At 42.8% G+C, this 22,232-nt stretch overlaps 2 protein-coding genes across 11 annotated transcripts in view; one reads left to right on the top strand and one right to left on the bottom strand.

Annotated features, from left to right (window-relative positions):
• Positions 1 to 6,433: 6,433 nt before the first annotated feature.
• LOC113915892 lies at positions 6,434 to 21,481 on the bottom strand. The gene is made up of 3 exons (XM_027581796.1): positions 20,885 to 21,481; positions 7,643 to 7,761; positions 6,434 to 6,538 (listed from the first exon to the last, which is right to left on the bottom strand). The coding sequence occupies exons 1-3, from the start codon at positions 21,479 to 21,481 to the stop codon at positions 6,451 to 6,453; spliced, it is 804 nt and encodes a 267-aa protein (XP_027437597.1). The 3' UTR covers positions 6,434 to 6,450.
• ST3GAL6 (ST3 beta-galactoside alpha-2,3-sialyltransferase 6) overlaps positions 20,445 to 22,232 on the top strand; it is a 60,656-nt gene continuing 58,868 nt past the window's right edge. For 4 of the 10 annotated variants that reach the window (XM_027581822.2, XM_027581821.2, XM_027581820.2 and 1 more), the window contains exon 1: positions 20,490 to 21,444. The gene's annotated coding sequence lies outside the window, so the exon portion shown is untranslated. Of the gene's footprint in view, positions 21,445 to 22,232 lie in introns of all 10 variants that reach the window. The other 6 variants (XM_027581814.2, XM_027581816.2, XM_027581812.2 and 3 more) reach the window with 3 other exon arrangements.

Below are 22,232 nucleotides of genomic sequence, written 5' to 3'. Positions count from 1 at the left end.
CTGAGCCTCAGGACTGCTGTGAGAATTACATCAGATAATACCTTTAAAGAGCTTAGGACGCTGCCTGCTACATATGTGTGTGTGTCTGGATGTGTGTGATATATATATATATATATATATATGTGGTACATATGTATATATGCATATACATACATGAGGGGTTATTAAAATATGAGATGGGGACAGAAAGACCCAAAAATATGAGTTACAACACATATGGATTCAATTGATCATTTTAGATTCCACATTACAACTACTCTTTATTTTTCTTTCTTGGTCCAGAATTTTTGTTCAGACTTGCTTGCTATTTTACAAGTTATTTTATACATGTATAAAAGAATCAAACTGCAAAATATAGGTAATACTGTCTTTTCAGAACCAGCCCTTGAGCACTGACTAAATGCAAAAACTTAAATGTTCTTAGCCTTAAGAAAATACGGTAGCACACATTTTATATACATGTAGATATATATACTTATATACTTATAAATAAATTTATATATAAAATTTATATAGACAGACACATACACATATATCCCAGTTATAAAAAAGTGGTTTCTTTGCTTTGAACTGAGATAAGGTAGTTAAAAAGCTTTGGTTGTTGATAAACTTTATCTGCTTTCACAATACGAAGACTCTCTGGGCCTCCAGTAGGCTAGATGATCAGATAACTGGTCGCTCAGGCCGAAACTGGATGGCAAGGGAATGACTGTTTATTGTAGCTACCAGCTCAGAGAAGAGTGCCTGGCATATAACAGATTAAGAAAAGTCTAAGAGCAAAAGCCTCTTGTTCCAGGAGCCAGCTAGTACCGAGCACGTCAGGAATTGGGACCCAGGCCTGGCTGAGCCCAAAGCCATGATCTTTGCATGTCTCATTGCATGAGACAGCTCCTCACTGTCTCTGGAAGGCAGGAGGCCATGTGTATGAGTGGTTCCTTCCTACAAGGCGTCCTGCTGCCCTTCCTCCTTTCACAAAGTACAAAATCTCAAACCCCCTTCTCACTGCAGCAATGGGAGCCGAATTTGTCACTCTACCACAACTACGGAAAGAAGGTAGTAGGGCTTAAAAAGAAATTATCCCCCAAAAGGAATTTCCATTATCTCATATATATTTGGAGCTAACTGGAGCTTAAAAAGGCAGGTGGTTTCTCATGTACCTATCTACAAATAAATTGACCCTGGTAAACCATTTCCTAAAAACTGTTCTTCTGACGCCCATCCCAAAGTGAGTGGTTTTGTTTGGTCAGAGCGTTGGTTTCTGGGTAGTTAGTGTAGGATGAGATGAACAATGTTTTAATTAAGGGGGCCGGGGGTGGACAGCACTGCCTGCCTCCATCCTTGGGCTCCTCAGACCAGTTGTGAGGGATGAGCTCGTTGGTTGCTGGCAGCGCTTTTCAGGCTAAATGGACTCTAGAAGCGGTTTGGGTCAACCCATTATTTCCCAGTCCTGACCTCCCTCTGCCCAACTAACTCCCCCACTTTCCCAGGGGTTTTCCTTTTTTTTTCTGTTGATTAAGCCAAGGGCGAGGCTTGCATCTTAGGGTGGGAAAGACTTTAAACAATTTGCATTTGAAAAGAGGAAGTAGAAAAAAGAAAAACAGGGCGAGGCCAAGCCCCAGTTTCCTACAAAGCTTTGACAACCTCAAAGCTGTTCACCAGACTCTGGCCCCGGGGGGAAACCCGTAGCCTGGACGCTGCTCTTTTGGTCTTCCTTGCCTAGCCTGATGGCTGTAACCTTGCCTCTGTCATTTCTCTTACCAGGTAAGATTCTGAGATTATGCTACGTGACCTCGGGCACCACTTGGTCAGTTCTTGACTCAGTCATAACCAAAGCTGTACTTTTCTTACAAAAGGCCAGAATAGAGGACGTTGTACAAATACTACTTCGCTTCGTCCGCAGAGTTACCCAGGGCGCAAGACTGTATTATTAACCTCACGTCATTGATGGGGACAGTGACACGTAAGCTGTGTGGCCAAGTCATCTGGCTGACTCTAAGGCCTGATCTCCAAACTTCCAAAATGTCTTCCGATCAGTTGTGTGCTGGTTAAAAACAGATTTCCAGGCAGAGACCTGGATTGGGCAAATGTGGGGTGCAGCCCCAATCTGTTTCTGAGAGCTGTCTCTCTGGTGAAGGCAGGATTTCAGTCTTCAAGTACTGTTCTACATCTTTATATACCCTGCTTGGCGCAGCCCTTGCACATTTCTCAGCTCTGATTAATCGTTCCTTCCTCGGGGTTCTCAGAGCACTCTGTTCTCATTGCAAGTACAGCAGGAAACAAACACACTGTGTTAAAATTAGCCAAGGTTATGTCTGTCTCCCTGCCTAGTTGGGAAATTACTTAATTTCCAGGATCCTGTTTCTCATTCACTTCCTCCTCTTGGATTGCTTCTTCCATTATCTTTCCATAGCTTGGTTCTCCTTACTCAGGAGCACAGGTTGGCCTCCACTCAAAAGTTCCCTCCTCAGAGAAACCTTTTCTGATGACCTTAAGAAGTAATCAAGAAGGCCATCACTCATTCACTGTCATATTACCCAATTTCATCACCTGGCATAAAGCACAGAGCTTCCCGGGTGCCTGGGTGGCTCAGTTGGTTAAGCGACTGCCTTCGGCTCAGGTCATGATCCTGGAATTCCGGAATCGAGTCCCACATCGGGCTCCCTGCTCGGCGGGGGGTCTGCTTCTCCCTCTGGCCCTCTTCCCTCTCATGCTCTCTGTCTCTCATTCTCTCTCTCTCAAATAAATAAATAAAATCTTTAAAAAAAAAAAAGCACAGAGCTTCCCACAGTAGGTGCTCAGTTAGAACTTGATTATCCAAAGGCTGATTAAGCACGTTTTTAGGGCACCAGGAAAAGAGGTGCCAAATATTTTTTTAAAGATGTTGACATATAGTTATATTTTTAGACTACAGAAGTCATGTGAAAATAAAATTAGGCTCTTGCTGGCCTCCATTCCACTTACATTATAGCCTAGTATTATTTTTATATAGGATTATATATATGTACATATATATTATATATATATAAAGATTTTACTTATTTTAGAGAGAGAAAGAGAGAGTGTAAGTGGGGTGAGGGGCAGAGAGGGAGAGAGACTCCAAGCAGACTCTGCACTGAGCACAGAGCCCGAGGTGGGGCTCAATCTCACCACCCTGAGATCATGACCTGAGCTGAAATCAAAGACTTGGACGCTTAACCAACTGAACCACCCATGTGTCCCCATTAGAACTATATATTGAGAATGGGCTTCATAACATTTGGGGGCCTTGAGTCTCTAAAGATTTTAATCAGGTACTAGGATATGTCTATTAATATCTTTGCTCCCTAAAAACATTTCAAAAATAAATTGGGCAGGTATTATTACCTAGTTCTGTCTTGAAGTAGTTTAAAAAAAAAAAAAGCAGCACAAAAAAAGAGGAGATAGCATCAGATTTTACAAGTTAAGGGCTGAGTCCTACAAGACTGCCCCCCCAGTCCCCACTTCACGTGCCAATCCCAAGTCCAGTTTTGTCACCTGTGCTTCTGACCTACCAGCTATAGACTGAAGGTTCCAATAACCCCCTCCCTGTGTTTGATTAATAAACTAGAGCAACTTGGGGCGCCTGGGTGGCTCAGTCGTTAAGCGTCTGCCTTCGGCTCAGGTCATGATCCCAGGGTCCTGGGATCGAGTCCCACATCGGGCTCCCTGCCCAGTGGGAAGCCTGCTTCTCCCTCCCCCACTCCCCTGCTTGTGTCCCCTCTCTCACTGTGTCTCTCTCTGTCCAATAAATAAATAAAATCTTAAAAAAAAAATAAGCTAGAGCAACTCATGGAACTCAGAAAAACATTTTACTTACCAGATTGCCAGCTTATTATAAAAGGATATAGTTCAGGAACAGACAGATGGAAGAGTTGCATAGGACAAGGTATGGGGAAAGGGTATGGAGCTTCTAAGTCTAAGTGCGCCACTCTCCCCAAATCACAGTGTTCACCAACGTGGAAGCTCTCTCCCAACCCCATCCTTTAGGGATTTATGGAGACTTCCTCACATAGGCATGACTGATTAAATCATTGGCCATTGGTGACTGAACTCAATCTCTAGCCCCTCTCCCCTCCTCAGAGGTCTGGGTGTAGGACTGAAAATTCCACCAGTCTAATCACATGGTTGGTTCCCTTGGCAACCGGCCCCTTCCTTTGGTTCAGTCCTAAAGTTATCTCACTAATATAACAAAAGACACCTTTGTCACTCTTAACACTTACGAAATTCCAAGGGTTTTTAGGAGCTCTGTTCCAGAAATGGGACTCAAACCTGATATTTGCAAGTATTCCCACTTTTTGAAAGTTTGAGTTAGAACACTTTTAAAAAAAGAGCGATGTACCTCAGTACCTGCTTTGGATAACCAAACACAATCGGAAGAGGATTCTCACTTGGTGGAAATAGTGTTTAGTGTTTGTTGTGCACTGAGCCTTTCAGAGGCAGCACGTACCAAGCAGTGAGAGGGGCTGCCTTCCCCGGGAATCACACTCAGCATCAGACTGCCATAGCTTTGAACTGTGTCTGTGAGCGTCTGTGTTTTGTCTCTATTTATTTTGTGCAACTGCTAGCAAAATGTGTCCTAAGGTACTGGAAAAGCCGAAGAGAGGTTATTTTGGGGGTTTGGGAATGGTCACAAAATATTTTCATATAAATTGCAGTTTACAAAAGCTTTCATGGGAGTGCTCTACTTTCAGATAGTAGGGGAAACCTGTGTTTCTTATTATAAATTACAATATTACACCAGTCAGGGAGGACCCAAATGCCAGAGCATCTACAAATACAGAAAATAAGAAAATGTGGGCTATGCACCTTATTTTTTAAAAAAGATATTATTTATTTGTCAGAGAGAGAGAGAGAGAGAGAAAGCACAAGCAGGGGGAGCTGCAGGCGGAGGGAGAAGCAGACTTCCTGCTGAGCAAGAAGCCTGATGTGGGGCTCAATCCCAGGACCCCAGGATCATGACCTGGGCTGAAGGCAGATGCTAAGCCGACTGAGCCACCCAGGTGTCCCTGGGTTATGGACTCTATAAAAGCGGTTGAAACATAGCAGCAGACTTGTGGAAACCATTGCCTTCTAACTAGAAAAGGGTCAGCAAGAAGTGGAAACACTTGGTCTTTTCATTGAATCAGACATTGTGATTAAAGTTTGACTGGACTGAGATTCTTCCCTAGACTGGGCGATGACAGGTCAGATTTTCTCGCTCTGTCCAGCTTTTAAAGAGAGGATTCTTACAAATGTGTTGTCCTTTATCAATATTCTCAACAAACTTGGGCAAGGATGTGCCTCGGAATGAAACTACTTTTATTTTCACCTGTAAATACAGGCAGGGGTCCTGTAAAATCTATAAAGAGGAGCAGTGTGAGAAGAGAAAAGCATGTCACTGTTATCTCCAAGGAGCTATCCCTTTCCAGAACCTAAACTGGGCCAGCAAAGTATCTCAACTCATCCTGATTCAAAATGAAGATCAGATGGAGGGGGTAGAAGAGGAAATGAAGTGAGAAGCCCAAGACTGTAAGGAGATTAGGGGTATATGGTCCCAAAAGAACATTTAGCAGAAATCAGGGACAGTTCTCTCTTCCACACAAGAGAAGAACATTTATTAAATAATCCTTTGCTGCAACCTCCATTAATTTGTTGTTGCTGTTGACATAGTTTCCTGACTATCTCTTGGTTGAATTTTTGCAATAGCAGATGAATCAGTTTATCAACATATAGTGAGTTTAGTGCAATGCTTACACATTTTGATATCATAGGATGGTAGATATTTTAGAAATTAGGAAATTACTCTTTTACCTACGTAGAAATTAATTCTGGACAGGATTTAGTTAATGCAGGGAGCCTATTCCATTATTAGACACCCTGCAGTGTTAACTATAATTGGCTGGATAATAGCACTTTAATGATATGACTTGATCCAAAAGATAAAATTGAGGATAAACAGAGAATAAAAATGAACACAAAAATGTACCTAACAGAATCTCCTGCCAGAAAATCAGGTCAGTAATCACTCAAAATTCATTCTCAAAGCTAGCATTTTGATAAGACCAACAGAGAGTCTGTGGTTATTTTCTGCTGAAAGCCTGAATTGTCAAGGGGTCTGTGCTGCTAGTTTGATGTGCAGGATGCTTTCTGGGCTGTAAGAAGGAAAAATGTGTTTTCTTTCCTAACACTGAGTATATTTGACTGTATTACATATTAGTATAATAAGTGACATACTACATGATGATTCCAGGGTTGGATAATTTAGTAGCTCATCCAGCTCATCAAGGATCCAGACCCTTTCTGTCTTCTTGCTCTGCCTTCCTCAGAGGTTAGCTTTGTCCTCAGATGTGTCCTCTCCCACTTCAGGATGGATGCCACACCTCCAGGCATCACATCTTCACACAAAGATGTCTCACAGTCAGGGCAGAGAAAGAGAGCACTCACTTCCCTCATTCATCTTTTGAAGAGATCAAGACTTTTCCAAAGGCCTTGCTCTCCTATCTCATTGGCAAGAATTGGGTCGCAAATGCCCATTCCTGACCTAAATAACAACAAAGGCAGTGGTTACCATGCTTGGCTCAGACCAATCCTGGCTTACACCCCTGGGGCTGGGGAGAAGCCCAGCCTCCCTTAAAGTTTATGGCCCACTGATTCCTGAAAGTACTTGGGTTTCTACTGACAAGGGTAAAGAGGAAAATGGATGTAGGACAGACCACCCCATAAAGAAGGCAGTGTAGAGACACCTGGGTGATGTAGGCAGTTAAGTGTTTGACTCTTGCTCTCAGCTCAGGTCATGATCTCAGTGTCATGAAATGGAGTCCAGCACTGGGCTCCCTGCTCAGTGGGGAGTCTGCTTAAAATACTCTCTCTCCCTCTCCCTCTGCCCCTCCCCCTGCTCTCTCTGTCTCAAATAAATAAATAAAAATCTTTAAAAAAAAAAGAAGACAGTGTATTTTGACAGTCAGTGGTGCACAGAGAAAGGATTATATCACCCTTGGGCGGGGGGGTGGGGAACTGATTATTCACAAGTTTTTTTTCAAGTATCAAGATGAATGTTTTTGCCATTTCCACTTGGGCTTGGATATGTTTTTCTGGATAGAAGTAAAATAAGTCTAATTTCTCTTGTTGTGCCAACTGCCCAAGCATAGTACTTAAATACAGTTCTCATGTGAGTCCCGGCTAACATCCCCCAGGCTCCTCAGCCATTCCTCGTGGTCTCCAATCCTTCACTGGTCTTCTCACCCCATGTCCCTTTATTTCTCCCCAGCTAACTACAGGAAACTGATCTTTTAAGACCTAGCTCTGGAAAACACTTCCAAGTTCTCTGTGGCCATTATATACTCCATGCTCTTTAGTCACTGTCCTCTCACTCTCTGCCTCAACACCAATATTTATGAAACCCCACACACGGGCCAGTGTGCCAGGGGCATTATGGAGAATCTCACTGAATTGTCATACGAGCCCTACGGAACAGTTCTAATTTTATCTCAATTTCAGAAGTGACAAAATTGAGGCACGGAGAAATTAAGTAATTTGCTCAGGTCACACAGTGTATAAATGGTGAGGCCAGGATTCAACACCAGATGATTAGGCTTCAGAGTCCCGGCTCATACGCACCACACTCGACAGCCGCATATGGTCTTACCTGTATCTGCAGAGTGCTCCTTGCCTTGTGCCTGGCACATCGTGGACACAAATATTTGCTGAGTGAATGAATGATTCGTGGTCATTTTCTTCTATATAACACCATTTATTGATTTCTTCCTGAAAAATGTAACGCCCCATATTGAAAACACTACTGCAAGTGTTTTTTTGACCAGAAAAAATAAATGGCATATGTGGGAAGTCAAATAATGCCCTCCCCCGCAAAGATGTATACGTACAAATCCCCTGAAACTGTGAGTATGCTACTTTAAATAGCAAAAGAAACTTTACGGACATGATGAAGTTAAGGATCTTGAGATGGGGAGACTACCCAGGTGGACCCAAGGTCACAAGGTCCCTAAAAGAGGGAGACAGGGGTGTCAGAGGCAGAAAGGGCATGTGTTGAGAGAAGCAGGCATCGCAGTCAGAAAATCTGAAGATGCTACTGTGCAAGCCTTGAAAATGGTGGAAGGGACATAAGCCAGGGAATATGAGTGGCCTCTAGAATCTGGAAAAGACAAGGAAATGAACCTCCCCTCCAGACTCTGGAAGGAATCTAGCCTTGCTGACAAGTTGGTTTCAGACTTCTGGCCTCCAGAACTGTAGGAAAATTAATTTGTGTTGTGTCAAGCCAATAAAGTACTTTACTGTAACAGACATGGGGGGGGCTAGAATAATTGAGCATAGATACTTTTCTTGATGTGGTTATTATGTTTCTACTAATAACTCAGCATGTCGATGTAATCCTCTTGATACTAGACACATGGATTTTCAGATGGCAAGTAGATTAAAATATAGATTCTCTCCATTTTCACGTTCTTCTTTAAAGCATCTTAATGCCTGTCTTCTCATGCCACCAGCTCTGGATTGTCACCACCATCCTAGTGCTGTTTGCTATTGATGAGGCTCCCTCAGAGGTTTGTCTCCCAAGAGGCTCATTCACAGAAACAACACAGTCCCCACGTCCTTGGGGCTGCCTTCTAATCACAAAGTTCTAACATTATGCTACTTATTTGGACAGAGTCAGATTTTTTTTTATTCTAAATTTCTAAAACCTCTATGGGAGAGGAAAAGAAGATTTATTTCAAGTCAAATCATAAAGTATCCCAGCTTCAGAGTATTTCAAATCTGGGGAAAATCCGTGATAGAAGGAAGTTTCCAACTTCAAGAGAATCGTTGCATTTAGGATATGAAATATTTATTATTTCACTTAGTTTTGCCTACCTACTTAAATTTGCATTTTATAAATAACTTATGCCTTGTTCTTGCTCCTGTGAAACAGAGACATTTTCTGCCTCACAGTCCTTTAATAACGAGTTTTGCTTGGGAAGTTGGTATATTTACTTCCCTACACCATGCTTCTTAAAGGGCGTGGGCCCTGGACTGGCAGCATCTGTGATTTCTGGGAGCCTGTTAGAATTAAAATTCTTGAGCCACATGCTCGTTCTACAGAATCAGAAGCCCTGGGATGGTGCCCAATAATCTGCTTTAGGGCCTGGAGCTATAGCGGGTAATCAGGATCAGAGTGTCAGACATCTAAAGACCTTTTCGGAAAAGTCACTCACATCTCAGTGGCTAAGAATCCTTGGATAGAAATTGTCTTCTGGCAAATTCTGAGTACATGTTTCCTCCATTTTAAGCAAAGGTAACCCTAAGAAAGGAGAATCCCTAAGGAAAAAAATAAGCAAGGAAGATTGTTCTTTTTTTTTTTTTAAAGATTTTATTTATTTATTTGAGAGAGAGACAATGAGAGAGAGAGCACATGACAGGGGGGAGGGTCAGAGGGAGAAGCAGACTCCCTGCCGAGCAGGGAGCCCGATGCGGGCCTCGATCCCGGGACTCCAGGATCTTGACCTGAGCCGAAGGCAGCTGCTCAACCAACTGAGCCACCCAGGTGCCCGGTAGATTGTTTTCTGCATAAAGAAAATCACAAATGTCACCTTTCAAGGTGCTCCCATTAGTTGTGTCCTCTAGTTTCTACCACTCTGTTACAAGATGGGGATAAACAGTATCTGTCTACAAGTCTGCTAGTCTGCAAGCAGCATCATCGCAGCAGGGGATCTGTCAGTTCACCACTGTTTCCTTTGAAGCTAGCCAATGCAGGACACACAGAGAATCTCAGTAAGCGTCTGTAGTCTGAATGCCTATTTCCCTCGTATCACTTCTCCAGGCCGGAAGTCAGATGTTTTAGAATTCTGCATGTCTGATGCCTCGAATGCTAGTGTTGGGCATTTGGTGGGTTCTCGATAAACACTAAATGAATGAATCAATGTTAAATTATGATGTACTTATCAAATTCCACCTCCACTACTAACATGCTCACAAAGTTTTACTGGAAATAAGTAGACGTGGGTTGGTGCTCAAGGAATTTCTATTGTACTATGATTTTGATTGCAAAATACTTGACATGAGAGCATTTAGATTGTGCAAGCTCCTTCTGTAGAGTTGAAGAGAAGCCAGCTAGCAAAAAGATACACAATTATTTCAAATTAACCTGAATTTTGACCAGAATCCATTTTATTACATCTGAACCAAAACACAGTTTATAATGATGACGAATCATATTAATTACTTATGTTAATAAAATATTAAGTAATGCTGATAACTGTATGGTTCCAAGAGCAATACGGTGGTGATTTTATAATAAATCTGTCGCTGCAAATTTGCCATGTAATTTTTTTCTAGATATATTTCTCATGAACTAAGTGACATGCATGTCTAAGCTTTTATTTTCATAGATGATTTCATGAAAGGATCCCAGCCCTTGGTTTTCTAACCAGATATGCAGAGAATCAAATATACAGCAATTTTGTTTCTTGTTGTAACTGGCTTTGGGAGATGGAGAAAAAGTAAATTACAATAGAATACTGAAGGAAGAGTCATTCCCCCACAAAAACAAGCTTGTTTAATTTGTTTAACCATTAACCAAAGTTAAACACTTGTTGTCTTGAATATGCTAATATGTATTGTGTGTGACTTCAGGTGGGATTATAACTCAATCTTACTTGTTTAGGAATCCTTTGTTCTTTAAATTCAGATTAGTGTCTCCCAAAAGAACACAGTTTGGGAAAGGCCACTAAATTCCAAAAGCAAGTATTTAATCCATCGTGAAATAATATTTATAAAGAGAGGAACTAGGAAGGCCCAGCAGATATTGCATCGGACTCTGTTTTTACTTGTTAGGCCACTCCTAGATGGGTCTTTATTTTTATTTTTAAGGACAGTAAGAAGAGCATAGTTTCTACTATGGAAAAATAGAAATGTTAACGTAATGGAAAAGTTTAGTTTGAAAATTAAAAAAAAAAAAGATATAAATAGATCACTACTTTATCAAAATCCAAAACCTTGGGAATTAAGTTATAACTGTTCTCTTTAAAAATTTTTTTTTTCTGTGTGTCAGAGTTAGTTGAGAGATTTCTAAGCAAAAGCATTAGATCCCTTTCCCTCTGCCAAGTGAATGTATATGCCAGGGCTCTGGACTCACTCAGACCTAGGTATGAATGTGGTTTTGTTGCTGTTTTTGTTTTCTTCATACTGTCTCAATAATATTGAACTCCCAGGTTTGTTACAATGAAATGTGATAATGAACACAAAGCCCCTCCTTAGTGCTCAACAAATGTTACTGCTTCACCAGCCCTCTCACATCTGTCTAGGGCCTTATTCATTTGGGGCTGCCTTACTCTGCCTTGTGTTGTTAGAGAACTGTTAGTAAGAATTTGTCTTAAACCTCTTACATCCCCCCATGGACCCCCTGTGAGCCCCCCTTAAACCTCTTACATCCCCCCCATCCCTGCTGTAAATATCCCTCCTCCATCTCAAGAAGGTAACCAAACCTTGGTGTTCTGTGGGCTCAATGACTTTTCTGTTACAGGGTTAGAAATAAGTTAACAGATCCCTAGAAAACATCTCAACTAATGCTGTTTTACATTGCAGAAAACTGACAGAGGCAGAGAGGGTGGAGTCCAATGTTGTCTTTCGTTCTAGTGGGGTAAAGGGTCAGGGAGGCAGGCTCCTCCCTGCCTCCCTGGGGAAGCCCGGAGAAGAAGAAGGAAGCATTTCAACTGAAATTGAGATGAAGGGCTCGACAAGACGACGTTTGAAGATTTTTGCAGGACACTGTTAGTAAAATATAAGCTCCAGGAATGCAGAAATGTTTGCCTGTTTTCCCCCCTGGCAAACTATTCCTAGCACCTAGAACAGTGCCTGGCAGATAGCAAGCAAGTATGTATTGAACGACTGAATGTGGAGCGTGTTAAGGACATGAAGGCTGGAAGTTCAGGTGAGATGGAGAAAAAGAAGAAGATCAAGGATAACTCTATGGTTTTTAAAAGTGGGAAGGTGGGAGAAAGACATTATCAGTAATAAAAATAAGTGAAAAGAAAAGGCTGGTTAGGGTGGAAAACTAAAGATTTGGCTTTGGATTTGTTGACCCTGCTTTTTGTGAAATACTTTGCATATAGCAGGTGCTGAGAAATACATGTTGAACTGAGGGCTTAGCAAGCAGTTTGGAGGTATAAGACTAAGAATTAAGAAAGTAGTCGGAGCTAGTAATTGAGGACTCCCAAGTCCTTCTCTGCAAATGGTGAGTGAATTCTTGAGAGATCTCAGATATAGAATAAGTGTGTTCCCCTGAACAGCAAGCGGTATGTACATTTTCTGAAGTCATGTACAAAATAATTTATGAATCACCTCATTTAAATAAAATTTAGGGACAACTTCCAAATATTAATATTGGAAGTTGATTGTTTTCCAGCCTGTGGATTAACATTTTGTCTGACAGGTTCTGTGTGGCAGGACTCTTAACTCTAAAGGGCCTAGGAAGATTCAGTGGTTTTCCGCTTTTTAATCTATAGCCAGTAAGACTTTTATCAATTATACAAAATTTGTTGGATCCAAAGTCTACGACCTAGTTGACTTGGTTAAAATGCATTCATTTATCATGTGATAAGCACAGAGACAGACAGTTAAGTCCTGCCTACTCCCATCTCTCTCTTTAAGCAAAAACAAAATTATGTACTTCTCTTTAGTCCCTTAGGCAGATTCAGAAACCCTCGATTTTATGCAATAATACTAAATGATGATAAAGATTAAGGTTATTTGTATTTACCACTTTTGAAGCACTGTGGATAGCTGCTTGGATGGTCAGTGTCTCACCATGTGGCTAATATACTTGTAATAATTAACAGTCATATACAGGATTTGGAAAAACTGCTGCCAGTATGGCACCCGAGTGCAAAAAAAGAAATTTGGAAGCTTACCAGAAGATACAGTAAAGACAAATATTGTAAAAATTGTAAAACAAAAATTGATTACTAGTTTAAACCCCTCGGAAACAATCGTCGGTCTGAATCCTTCATTTTACTTCTACTTCAGATGGTCACGGTGGTTCCTATATCTAGAGCTCTTTATTACTGATACTGATGCTCTGGTATTCATAATGTCCTATAGTGTAATAAACTGCTCCTGGTGTGGAATTGAAATGAAGAATTGAGGTACTGGATTTGCAGGCTCCTGGGAAGCTTCCGAAGATGCTTTCCTTGTGATAATCCTGATGCCTGCCTCTGCTACTATGATTACCTTAAAGATGGGATCTGTTCCCCAAAGTGAGTTCAGGTGTGAGAGAGAGCAGACTCAGGCAGGATAAATGATGACTAGGGTCTAGAAGAAAGGTTTCAGTAATCTATAGTCTATGTATCCTTGGAGAAGACATTCTGGTTTGGGGGCACTAAAACAATGGGAACTAGAAATGACCACCAGACCGTGTCAGCTGACATCTTGATACCCACACACAAAAAGCTAACGAAGGTTTCACAGGATTCCCATTCAATTAACCATGGTTGTAAGTGTTTTTCTGAAACTCTGTATCCCAGCGGTATCTCTCCACTTGACAAGTCACTCTCTTACAATATCCTTTGGTGATGAGGCAATCTCCTGCAAGTTTGGGAGTAGACAAGTTCCTTTAATTCTGAGGTTGAGAATAATAGAAACCCCAAACACTGTCATAATCAAGGTTCTGATGAAAATGGTACACAGTCACCCATTTATATCAAAGCTTTTGTCATTACCTCTCAGAAAAACCACTGACCACTCCCCAGACTCCCCAAGAAGTAAAGCTCAATTTGGTATGTGTCTCTAAGCAACCGCATGTAAAAATTCCTAAAATGTAAAATGGTTTGAAAATTCTCCCTTTTTTCAGTTAAAAATAAATAGTGAAAATCAACCATTCAGAATTGTATAATTTAGAAAGAAAAGTCCTCCAGTGACAGCTAATGTTCATTAGCTTATGTGGATTCCTTCAGATGTCTTGTGCACTAACGTCAGCTATATTATAATTTATTATTCTATTTTTTAAAAAACATATTTAGGGGCGCCTGAGTGGCTCAGTCGTTAAGCGTCTGCCTTCGGCTCAGGTCATGATCCCAGGGTCCTGGGATCGAGCCCCACATGGGGCTCCCTGCTCCGGGGGAAGCCTGCTTCTCCTTCTCCCTCTCCCCCTCCCCCTGCTTGTGTTCCCTCTCTCGCTGTGTCTCTCTCTGTCAAATAAATAAATAAAATCTTAAAAAAAAAACACACAACAACATATTTAACACCAGAATCCTACTAGGCAACCTATCTTGCAGTGTGATACTTAAATTTAATAATATCTTGGACATTATTCCAAGTCATTAGAGAGAAGACTAGCTCATGGTTTTAGTGACTATACAGATTTCTATAGTATATGTGTATCCTCTAATTCCAATCCTTACTAAAGGCTATTTGAGTCATTCCAGGGTCTCCATTATAAGGAACATTTAAAAGGCAATTCTTATCTACAACTTTATATAACTGTGCAAGGATATCTGTAACAAGTTTCTGTTGGTGGGATTTCTGTATTAGAGTATATAAATTCAATCAGTGCAGTCAAGACTCCTCAAATTTACTAGAATGGAAGCTGCTTGGGAGCAAGAATTATGATGTTTCCTTCACTGCTTAGATTAGTGCCTGGCACATAGCAGACATACATATTTGCTTAATTAAGTAATGTATGTTTTATTTTTCTCTTCAGAGAGCTGCTTGTCCACGTAGTTTACCTATTTTTCTATTAAATTCTTGGGTTTTTTTTTTTTCCTAAGAGTTCCTGGTAAAATAAGAAAATTAACCATTTTCCATGTGTTGCAAATACTTTTACCCAGCTTGTCTTTGTATTTCTGTGTATTTTGCCATTTAGAAAGTCTACATTTTCATGAAATCAAATGTATTAACCTTTTTCCTCATGCTTCTTTTATGTTTAGTTGTTTCCCAGCAAAATAAAAACAAGATTCACATAAGTTTTCTTCTTGTTCTTTCAGTGTGGCCTTAAGGGTTTTGTTTTGTTTTGTTTTGACCTGATATTTCTATTTTGGTCTCTATTGATTGGGAAAAAAAATGCATTATATAGAATGAAGAGTACACAGGTAGGGAATCACCAAGGTAGAGAGCTTAGATTTGTGCCTCAACACTGACCCATTTTCATTCTGGATTTTTAATCTCTTTTCCCAAACACATAAAAATAACTTTGTTAGCATCATTTTTTAATTACAAAAGTTATTTGTGTACATTGTAAAAAGTTCAACTTACCAGAAATATTTAGAATAAAAAGCAAAAATCTTCCTCCACTTTCTCTCTTTGCCTCTATAATTCCACTCTATAGAAGAAATCTGTCAACACTCCCTATGGATTCACAAATATATACACACATATTAGTGGTCCTTTATTTTTTTCTGCTTGATATTAATGAATCATAATATCTGACATCCTGTATGTACATTCAGTACATATTTTCTGAATGTAGACCTTCTAAAGCCAATGTACTACAGCTGATATCACATTAGCAAATTGAATGTATATACATGTTTATAATAGCTTTGCAATGGCTGCCTTCATTATTAGGATATACCACAATCTAATTAGTCACTCTATTCCTGGGCATTATTTTTCTGTTTTTAAACACTATAAGCAATGCTGCTATACCCACCCCTATTCATGTTTTTGTATTTATATGTGATTATTTCTACAGATGAAGTCCTAAAAAATGGAACTGCTGGTTTGAAGGTGACATGCATTCATAGCAGATTGGAGCTGGGGAAACGTAGAGAAGCCTCTGTACCATTCCCAGCTCACTGTAATGACTCCACCTTGCACACTGCTTCAGGGGTGCTACTGAAAATAGGTTTTTTTGTTCATTTGTTTAGAGTGTGAACTTCTGAACATGAAAATATCAGGTAGAAAACCATCTGAGTGTGGGCTCACGTGTGCTTTGCCCAGGATTTCCATTTTTCAGGATCCATCCTACAAAAACATTCTCGTGAAGTGAAACGGTGTAAGTTCAGCTCTGTAATCCAGCTAAGATGAGAGACAAGGGGGTTAGCGAAAAATGTGAATTAGTGGGCTGAGCGCCCCAAGGGAAGATACCTGTAATGGTTTGACAGAATTATCAGTCACGGGACTGGAGTAGAACCTAGGAGAGCATCTCCACAGACAGATGGGGGAGGGTGGAACATCTCCCTCCTCTCCCGGGGGTGGCCCATCAGCAAGGACAGTGGTTCAGGCTTCTAACACTTCTAATTGCCTAAGTTCTCTGAGCAAGCTGCTCCAAGATGTAGAGGTTTGCAGACTGTCCCTATCTAACCTCAGGAGATGCCCTACCATCGTGGGGTTTGTTCAGGGAGTGCTCAGTAACCAGAAGGGCTGGCCCTCTTCTGGACCAGGGTAACCAGGAGTCAGCTATGAGATCCTCTGTCTTTTCCCACCCTCTCCTCTTTCCCTCTCCTCTTTCCTCCTTTGCTTGGCTTGAGGCCAAACTGTCCTCTAAAGAGGAAAGTTAAGGAACTTAAATTAGGGTTTTGAAATTCAAACTCATAACAACCTTGTACATTTGATAGCAATCACCAAATTGCCCTCTGAAGAGGAAGAAGTTCTACTTCATACTTCCTTGAATAGTTTCCTTGACACCTTGATGAAACTCATTAAGCTCATTAACCTTCATTTTTGCCAATCTGACTTCTCATTATTATCCACATTTTCTTAAACAATGCTCGTATAAAAAGACATGAAAATCTCTGCACCCGTTTGTAGACTATTTGTATTTCTTCCATAAATTGCTTGCTTATGACCCGCGTCCTATTTTTAAATGGGGTATCTTTTTCTTACAGACCCATAGGAATTCTTGACACGTTCTGAATATTAACCCTTTTAATAATACAATGCAGGTGTACTATGGCTTCCACCATACAGATATTTTATATGTTCCTGTGCTTAGAACACGCTGAACCCCAGGTCCACCCAAGGTCCACCCCTCATCCTCCAGCTGTGACAGGAAGGAGAGCAAATGCAGTTCCTGAGACTGGGCTACTAAGAGCTGTGAAACCTTGACAGCACTAGTAGAATAAGGAGACACTATTGTTGATGAACGTTGCCAAGAAGCTTCCAGATAGACTCGCATTCTTTTTTCTAGCACTGGCAGTGTTGGGGAAATCAACACAATGGTTATTTTTGTATGCAAACATGGGGCTGAGGCCCTGCCCGGCAATGGAGATGTTAGAGAAGTTAGGGTGTTGCTTAACAGAACTAAGCTGCCTTTTGCGAAAGTTTTCCCACACTGTAGGCAGAAGCAGAGTTCTGAGTGAGGAGAGACACCGCCTCCTCCCTGTGACTTACTCTTTTTGAGATGTACATGTTCTTTAAATAATTGCTTTCAGTAGATAAAACCCCAAGACACCCAGAAAACCAGGCTGGCAGAATCTTCACCTGGAGGTGGAGAGACAATGGTATGCAAAAATGATGAGCTTGGTCAAACTCAGTCTTGAGCCAGATACTATTTAAAACTGGAGAACCCAAGCCTTGAGAAATGTTAGAAAAAAAGAAAATTTCTTTTTGTTATTAAGTTATAAGGGGGTATTGTAAGGAAGTGGTCTCTTGTCACTTAATGGGTCTCTCTCCGGTCCCGGGGTTCACCAGAGGTGACCGTCCTGCGGAGAGCATATCGCTTTGAGTAGGTCTCCTCTATATGAAGTAGACAGTCCTACATTGATCATGCCAAAAAAGCCTGTCCTTGGGACAGGACACGTCACCTGTAAAAGTGATATAATATAACCTATCTTCAGGGGTTCTTTTGGCAGGACCTACATTGGGATTGAGGAAGTACTATTTTCTTTAACCTTACTCTCTACACTGTGCTGAATGGCACCCCAGGGTGGAGTGGAGAACCTGGTTTTTACTTGTCCCTAGGGACACAGAGGCCATATCCTAAGAAACAATGTGATTTTAACAAAGAGATTGCATCATCCATAAGCACAAAAGAAACCTAGCAAATGGCCAACCTTATATGTACACTGCCTAAATATTATGATTTCAGGGGCTATTAAAAGAATTTGCAACTTCCAAGAGTCCTCTCCTACTTCCTGGTGCTTCCCCTCCTACCTTATTAGAAGAAACCTTTTATACAAAGGCTAAATTACATATATTTAGAGTGAAAACATTTTCCCCAAAACAATTGCCAAAAACACTATCCCAGAGAGAGCTAAAACCCTATAATCCCATCACCCTGCTTAATTTTTTTTTTTTAAGGTTTATTTATTTAAGTAATCTCTGTACCCAAGGTGGGGCTCAACTCACAACCCTCCAAGATCAAGCGTCACATGCTCTTCCGACTGAGCCTGCCAGGAACCCCCAGACCATATTCTGATAACATATATATCTAATAGATTTCTATGTTTCTGATAGCAACTTTTTTACGGCTGCAAATATAACGCTCAGAACACACGATGACGATTTAATATCTACAGGAGTAGATGGAAGCATGGCAGCTACATGTGTGTTTACATCGCACCCTAAATAAGCACAAAACTGGACTCTAGGTCATGATTCAAACTTCCATTTTTATGTCTTCATAAACATATACTTAATGATGGAAAACGAAACAGCAATGCTGGCGTCAGGGGACTCAGCTGGTATATACTGGTCTCAAGGAAAGGGATGGTCCCTAGCCTGAAGTGGAACAAAGTCTCACCAGTTAGTGCAGCTGAAGTATTGGATCCAGCAGAGAGCTGCTTAATCTTACGCTGGGAAGTAAAAAAAAACTAATTAGATGAACAGAGTTTCTCTCATCAGTGTCACCAAGTCCCAGCTGTCCTTCATTATTTCCTCCAGCTGTGTATACTTTGTCTCCTTCTGTTGAAGCTAGGGTGTGCTTCCGTCCACAGGCAGCTTAAAGCTTTGACACACCGTTGGCTTGTTAACGCTTGATTTTCCTAATCCTAACTGGCCCCAGTTGTTACTGCCAAACATGTAAGGTTTATTATTTCCTGTAACAGCAGTATGTTCATCTCCACATGAAAGAAATGTAGGTATATCATTTTTAGACCAAAATTTGCTGAGAATATTTTCAGCAAATTTAGTTTTTCCAAATGTAAACACAGCATCCGAACCGGCACCACCTCCTCGGGTTCCCCCATGCGGAAGTCAGTGCGGGGAGCCAGCGCCTGAACCGGAAAGGTGGCAGGGGCGATTCGGTGGGGCCTATGGCAGCACCTCAGTCCCGACGCGGGCCGCAGAAGCCCCTCGGGCCCCCAAAGCGACACCCCAGACATCGGCTACTACCGCGTCCCCGGAAGTCAACAAACCCCTGCTTAATTCTTTATCACCTTCCACAGGAATTCAAAATTTTTGCACAGTTGCGATCATGTGCCCATACAATAATGTATCCTGCATTTGAAAAAAAATAAAATGTTACACAGCTCAAAAGTCCCTGCTCCACATAACTACCTAGACATGAGCTATCCTGGAAAAACTGATCTTGGTCTCAGGCACTTTCATGTGAATCACAGCTCCAATGTAGGCAGTATGACATTGGGCACATTTCTTAACCTTCTGACTCTATGTCTTCATTTCTAGGATGAGCTTCTTCTCGCTTGCAGGATGGATGGGAGGAACAGATATGATGCATAGGCGGCAACTGACTCACAGTAGGCAATGACTGGGAGGTAGTTTTCTTACTTCCTGAGCTGATGGTTTTTGGCCAAGCACGGTTCCAAGAATTCTTTAGCTCATCATCTACTTAAATCCTAACAACCCCTGCAGATAGGTTGTATTATAGCACTTTTACAGGTGACACGAAGGAAGTACACGAGGTTAAGGCACTTGCTCAACATCACGAGGCATGCCAGTGGAATTTGAACTAGGTTAGGGTGAACAGTGCCTTCCTGGTCACTTCTATAAAGAAGCACAAATGCCACCTAAGAATAGCAGATGACCTCTCCCCTTAGCACATGACTTTGCGGATCCAAAAATCCTAAGAAGGACCGAGTGGATGAGGTATAATACTGGTTTAATTCCGAAGATCATGAACAAGAGAAGGATAATAAGGAACTCAGGAGACACTAAAAAGAGCAAAACCATCTCAAGGAAAATTGACCTAGATGGGCAAATTCCCTAAACATCGTTCACTACTCTGATGTCTCAGGAGCCACCTGGAAAATTTCAAAACTTGTGTACCTTACTTCAAAGGCAATTTGTAGATAAAGGAAGGAGATAGGCATTTTCTGAACACTCTCAGCGTTTGGATTAGTAAAACCGGTAAAGTAACAAGTGCTGTCTCCTAGGGCTATTGTTAAAATTAACACAAATACCAGCAGGTCCATCACAGATGGACTTTGTTTCAGAGCCGGGACACATTGCCTCTTTGAATTATATCCAAGTCTGTGGCTCTTCTCTCTGGGGTCATTTGACAGCACGTGATTGCGACGCTCAGGGTCCAAAGGCTGGAGCTATTAACTGAATGTTGCTAGACAGTGAATTATTTCACAAACACTGAAATATAAAAAGTATTCAGGGCCATCCAAGTATGAGGACATTATTCATTTATGCTTTACTCAAGAGAGCTACTTTAACAAGAAAGAAAATGCACGTCCCACCTTCGTTCCTTCTCCCTAAAGTAATAACCTCCTCCAAAAGACAAGCACTAACACATTTGTCCTTGAAAGGCGGAGCCCAGGAATTCTGGAGCTCTGGACACCCGCTCCCTTTCTGCGAGGGACCAAAACTCCTGCCTCACTTGGTGTCACAGAAGTCCCCGGTGCGCCAAGCAAATGTGTTTACTTCTGCTGCCCGCCAGGCCGGCGGAGAAGGAGAGTACCCTGGCCGCGCCACACTTTCGCCCCGGCAGCTTTCCAAACAAACCGGGGCGGGATGGGAGTGTCTTCTTGGCTGTGGAACTCGATCCTCCTACCTTGTCCTGAAGCCACCCGCTGCTTTTCCCCGGCCCTCCCTTCGTGGTGATTTTCCTGTCCGGGACGCCCGGGAAGGGCGCGCGGCCGGTGTCCCCCCAGCCCGAAAGGTACGGGCTCGGCTGCTTTCCCGCCTCCCTGCTCCGGGGACGGAACCCCCAGGCTCCCTCTGCATTGCACCTTCCTCCGTGAACTTGGGGGCGGCCGTGGTCACCGCGCGTCTGGCGCCAGCAGCCGAGCAGGAGGAGTTTCCCCGCGGCTCCGGAGGCGCTCGGCGCAGTCGCCTGGGACCCGGACCGGGGCGCGCAGGGTAGCGCACCGCTCGTCAGGCGCCTTGGACTCCCGCGGCTCCCACGCCTGGTCCGTGGAGAAGGAATCGTGCCCGCGCCGCCCCTGACCCGGGCCACCTTCCTCCGGTTTCCGCCGGCCTCGGGCTTCGGCGGCCCGATGCGGCAGGCGCCGCAGCAGGCGGCTGGAGCGAGCGGCGGTGGGTGGAGAGCAGCGGGCCCCCAGCCGCCGAGCCCCGCACGCCTCTGCAGTCTCCGCTCCTGGGCCTTGGCCGGTAACTCACTCCCGCCGGCTTCCCTGCGGGTTGGCATTGCCCGGGTGAGGGAGACTGGGGATCGGGGAGACCGAGTTCCCCACCCTGGTTGGGGCGGCCTGGGGTCGGCAGCCTCTGAGGCTGAGCGTCGCGGGTGCGGGGCACGCTGAATCGACAGCCTCCTCCGCGCGCCCTCGCGTGAGCCCGCCCCCCGGGTTTAGGGGCTTGCGGGGCGCCGGGATCCCCGGGGCGGGAGGAGGGGCGCTGCGAGTCGAGAGGACCTGCCTTGGGACCCGCCTTTCGCTAATCTCGGGGGAGCTTGGGCACTCGCGCGCCGTCAAGGGTGGGGGCTCCTTGCAGACCGTTGTTTTGTAAAAGGGTCTATTCGCGAACGGGGGCCAGAGGTCTGGAAGGTTCTCGTCTTTTATTGTAGAAAAATTTCCAACAAACCCTCCTTCCCGCCACAGTGGAACTAGACCTAACACAACAAGCACCGAGGCGGTTTTGGGGGGAAAAGCGGTGGTGAGAAACTCGCCGGGTTTGGGCTGCCGTTAGTTTTCGAGATAACAAAGGAGCAACTTGTCATTTTGAGGCCCTTGCTCTAGGGTTCTCTGGAGAACTCAGCCTCTTCTGTGCTGTTATTTTGGCTTAAAAGAAAATCTACAGACAATTTCTAGAAACTAAAAACAAACCCCAAACACCTTTTTATAGGATCTTCAGTAGAGGGGTAGGGAGAGAGGTGGGAGGGGAGGAGGTGCTTGCTACTAGAAGGTAATATTTAAAAAACTGTATGTGGGAGAGGGAATGAG

Source organism: Zalophus californianus, chromosome 1 (genome assembly GCF_009762305.2).
Source record: "Zalophus californianus isolate mZalCal1 chromosome 1, mZalCal1.pri.v2, whole genome shotgun sequence".
Lineage (NCBI taxonomy): Eukaryota > Metazoa > Chordata > Mammalia > Carnivora > Otariidae > Zalophus > Zalophus californianus.
The sequence above is the reverse complement of the archived record's forward strand: the minus strand, read 5'-3'. Positions and strand labels throughout refer to the sequence as shown.

Coding starts and splice junctions, on each gene's coding strand:
- LOC113915892 (XM_027581796.1), bottom strand. CDS start 21,481: ATGCCAACCCGCAGGGAAGCCGGCGGGAGTGAGTTACCGGCCAAGGCC. Junction 7,762..20,884: donor GCGGGTGGCTTCAGGACAAG/GTAGGAGGATCG, acceptor TACATTTTTCAG/GAAGAAATCAATAAATGGTG. Junction 6,539..7,642: donor GGAGCACTCTGCAGATACAG/GTAAGACCATAT, acceptor GTTGTTATTTAG/GTCAGGAATGGGCATTTGCG.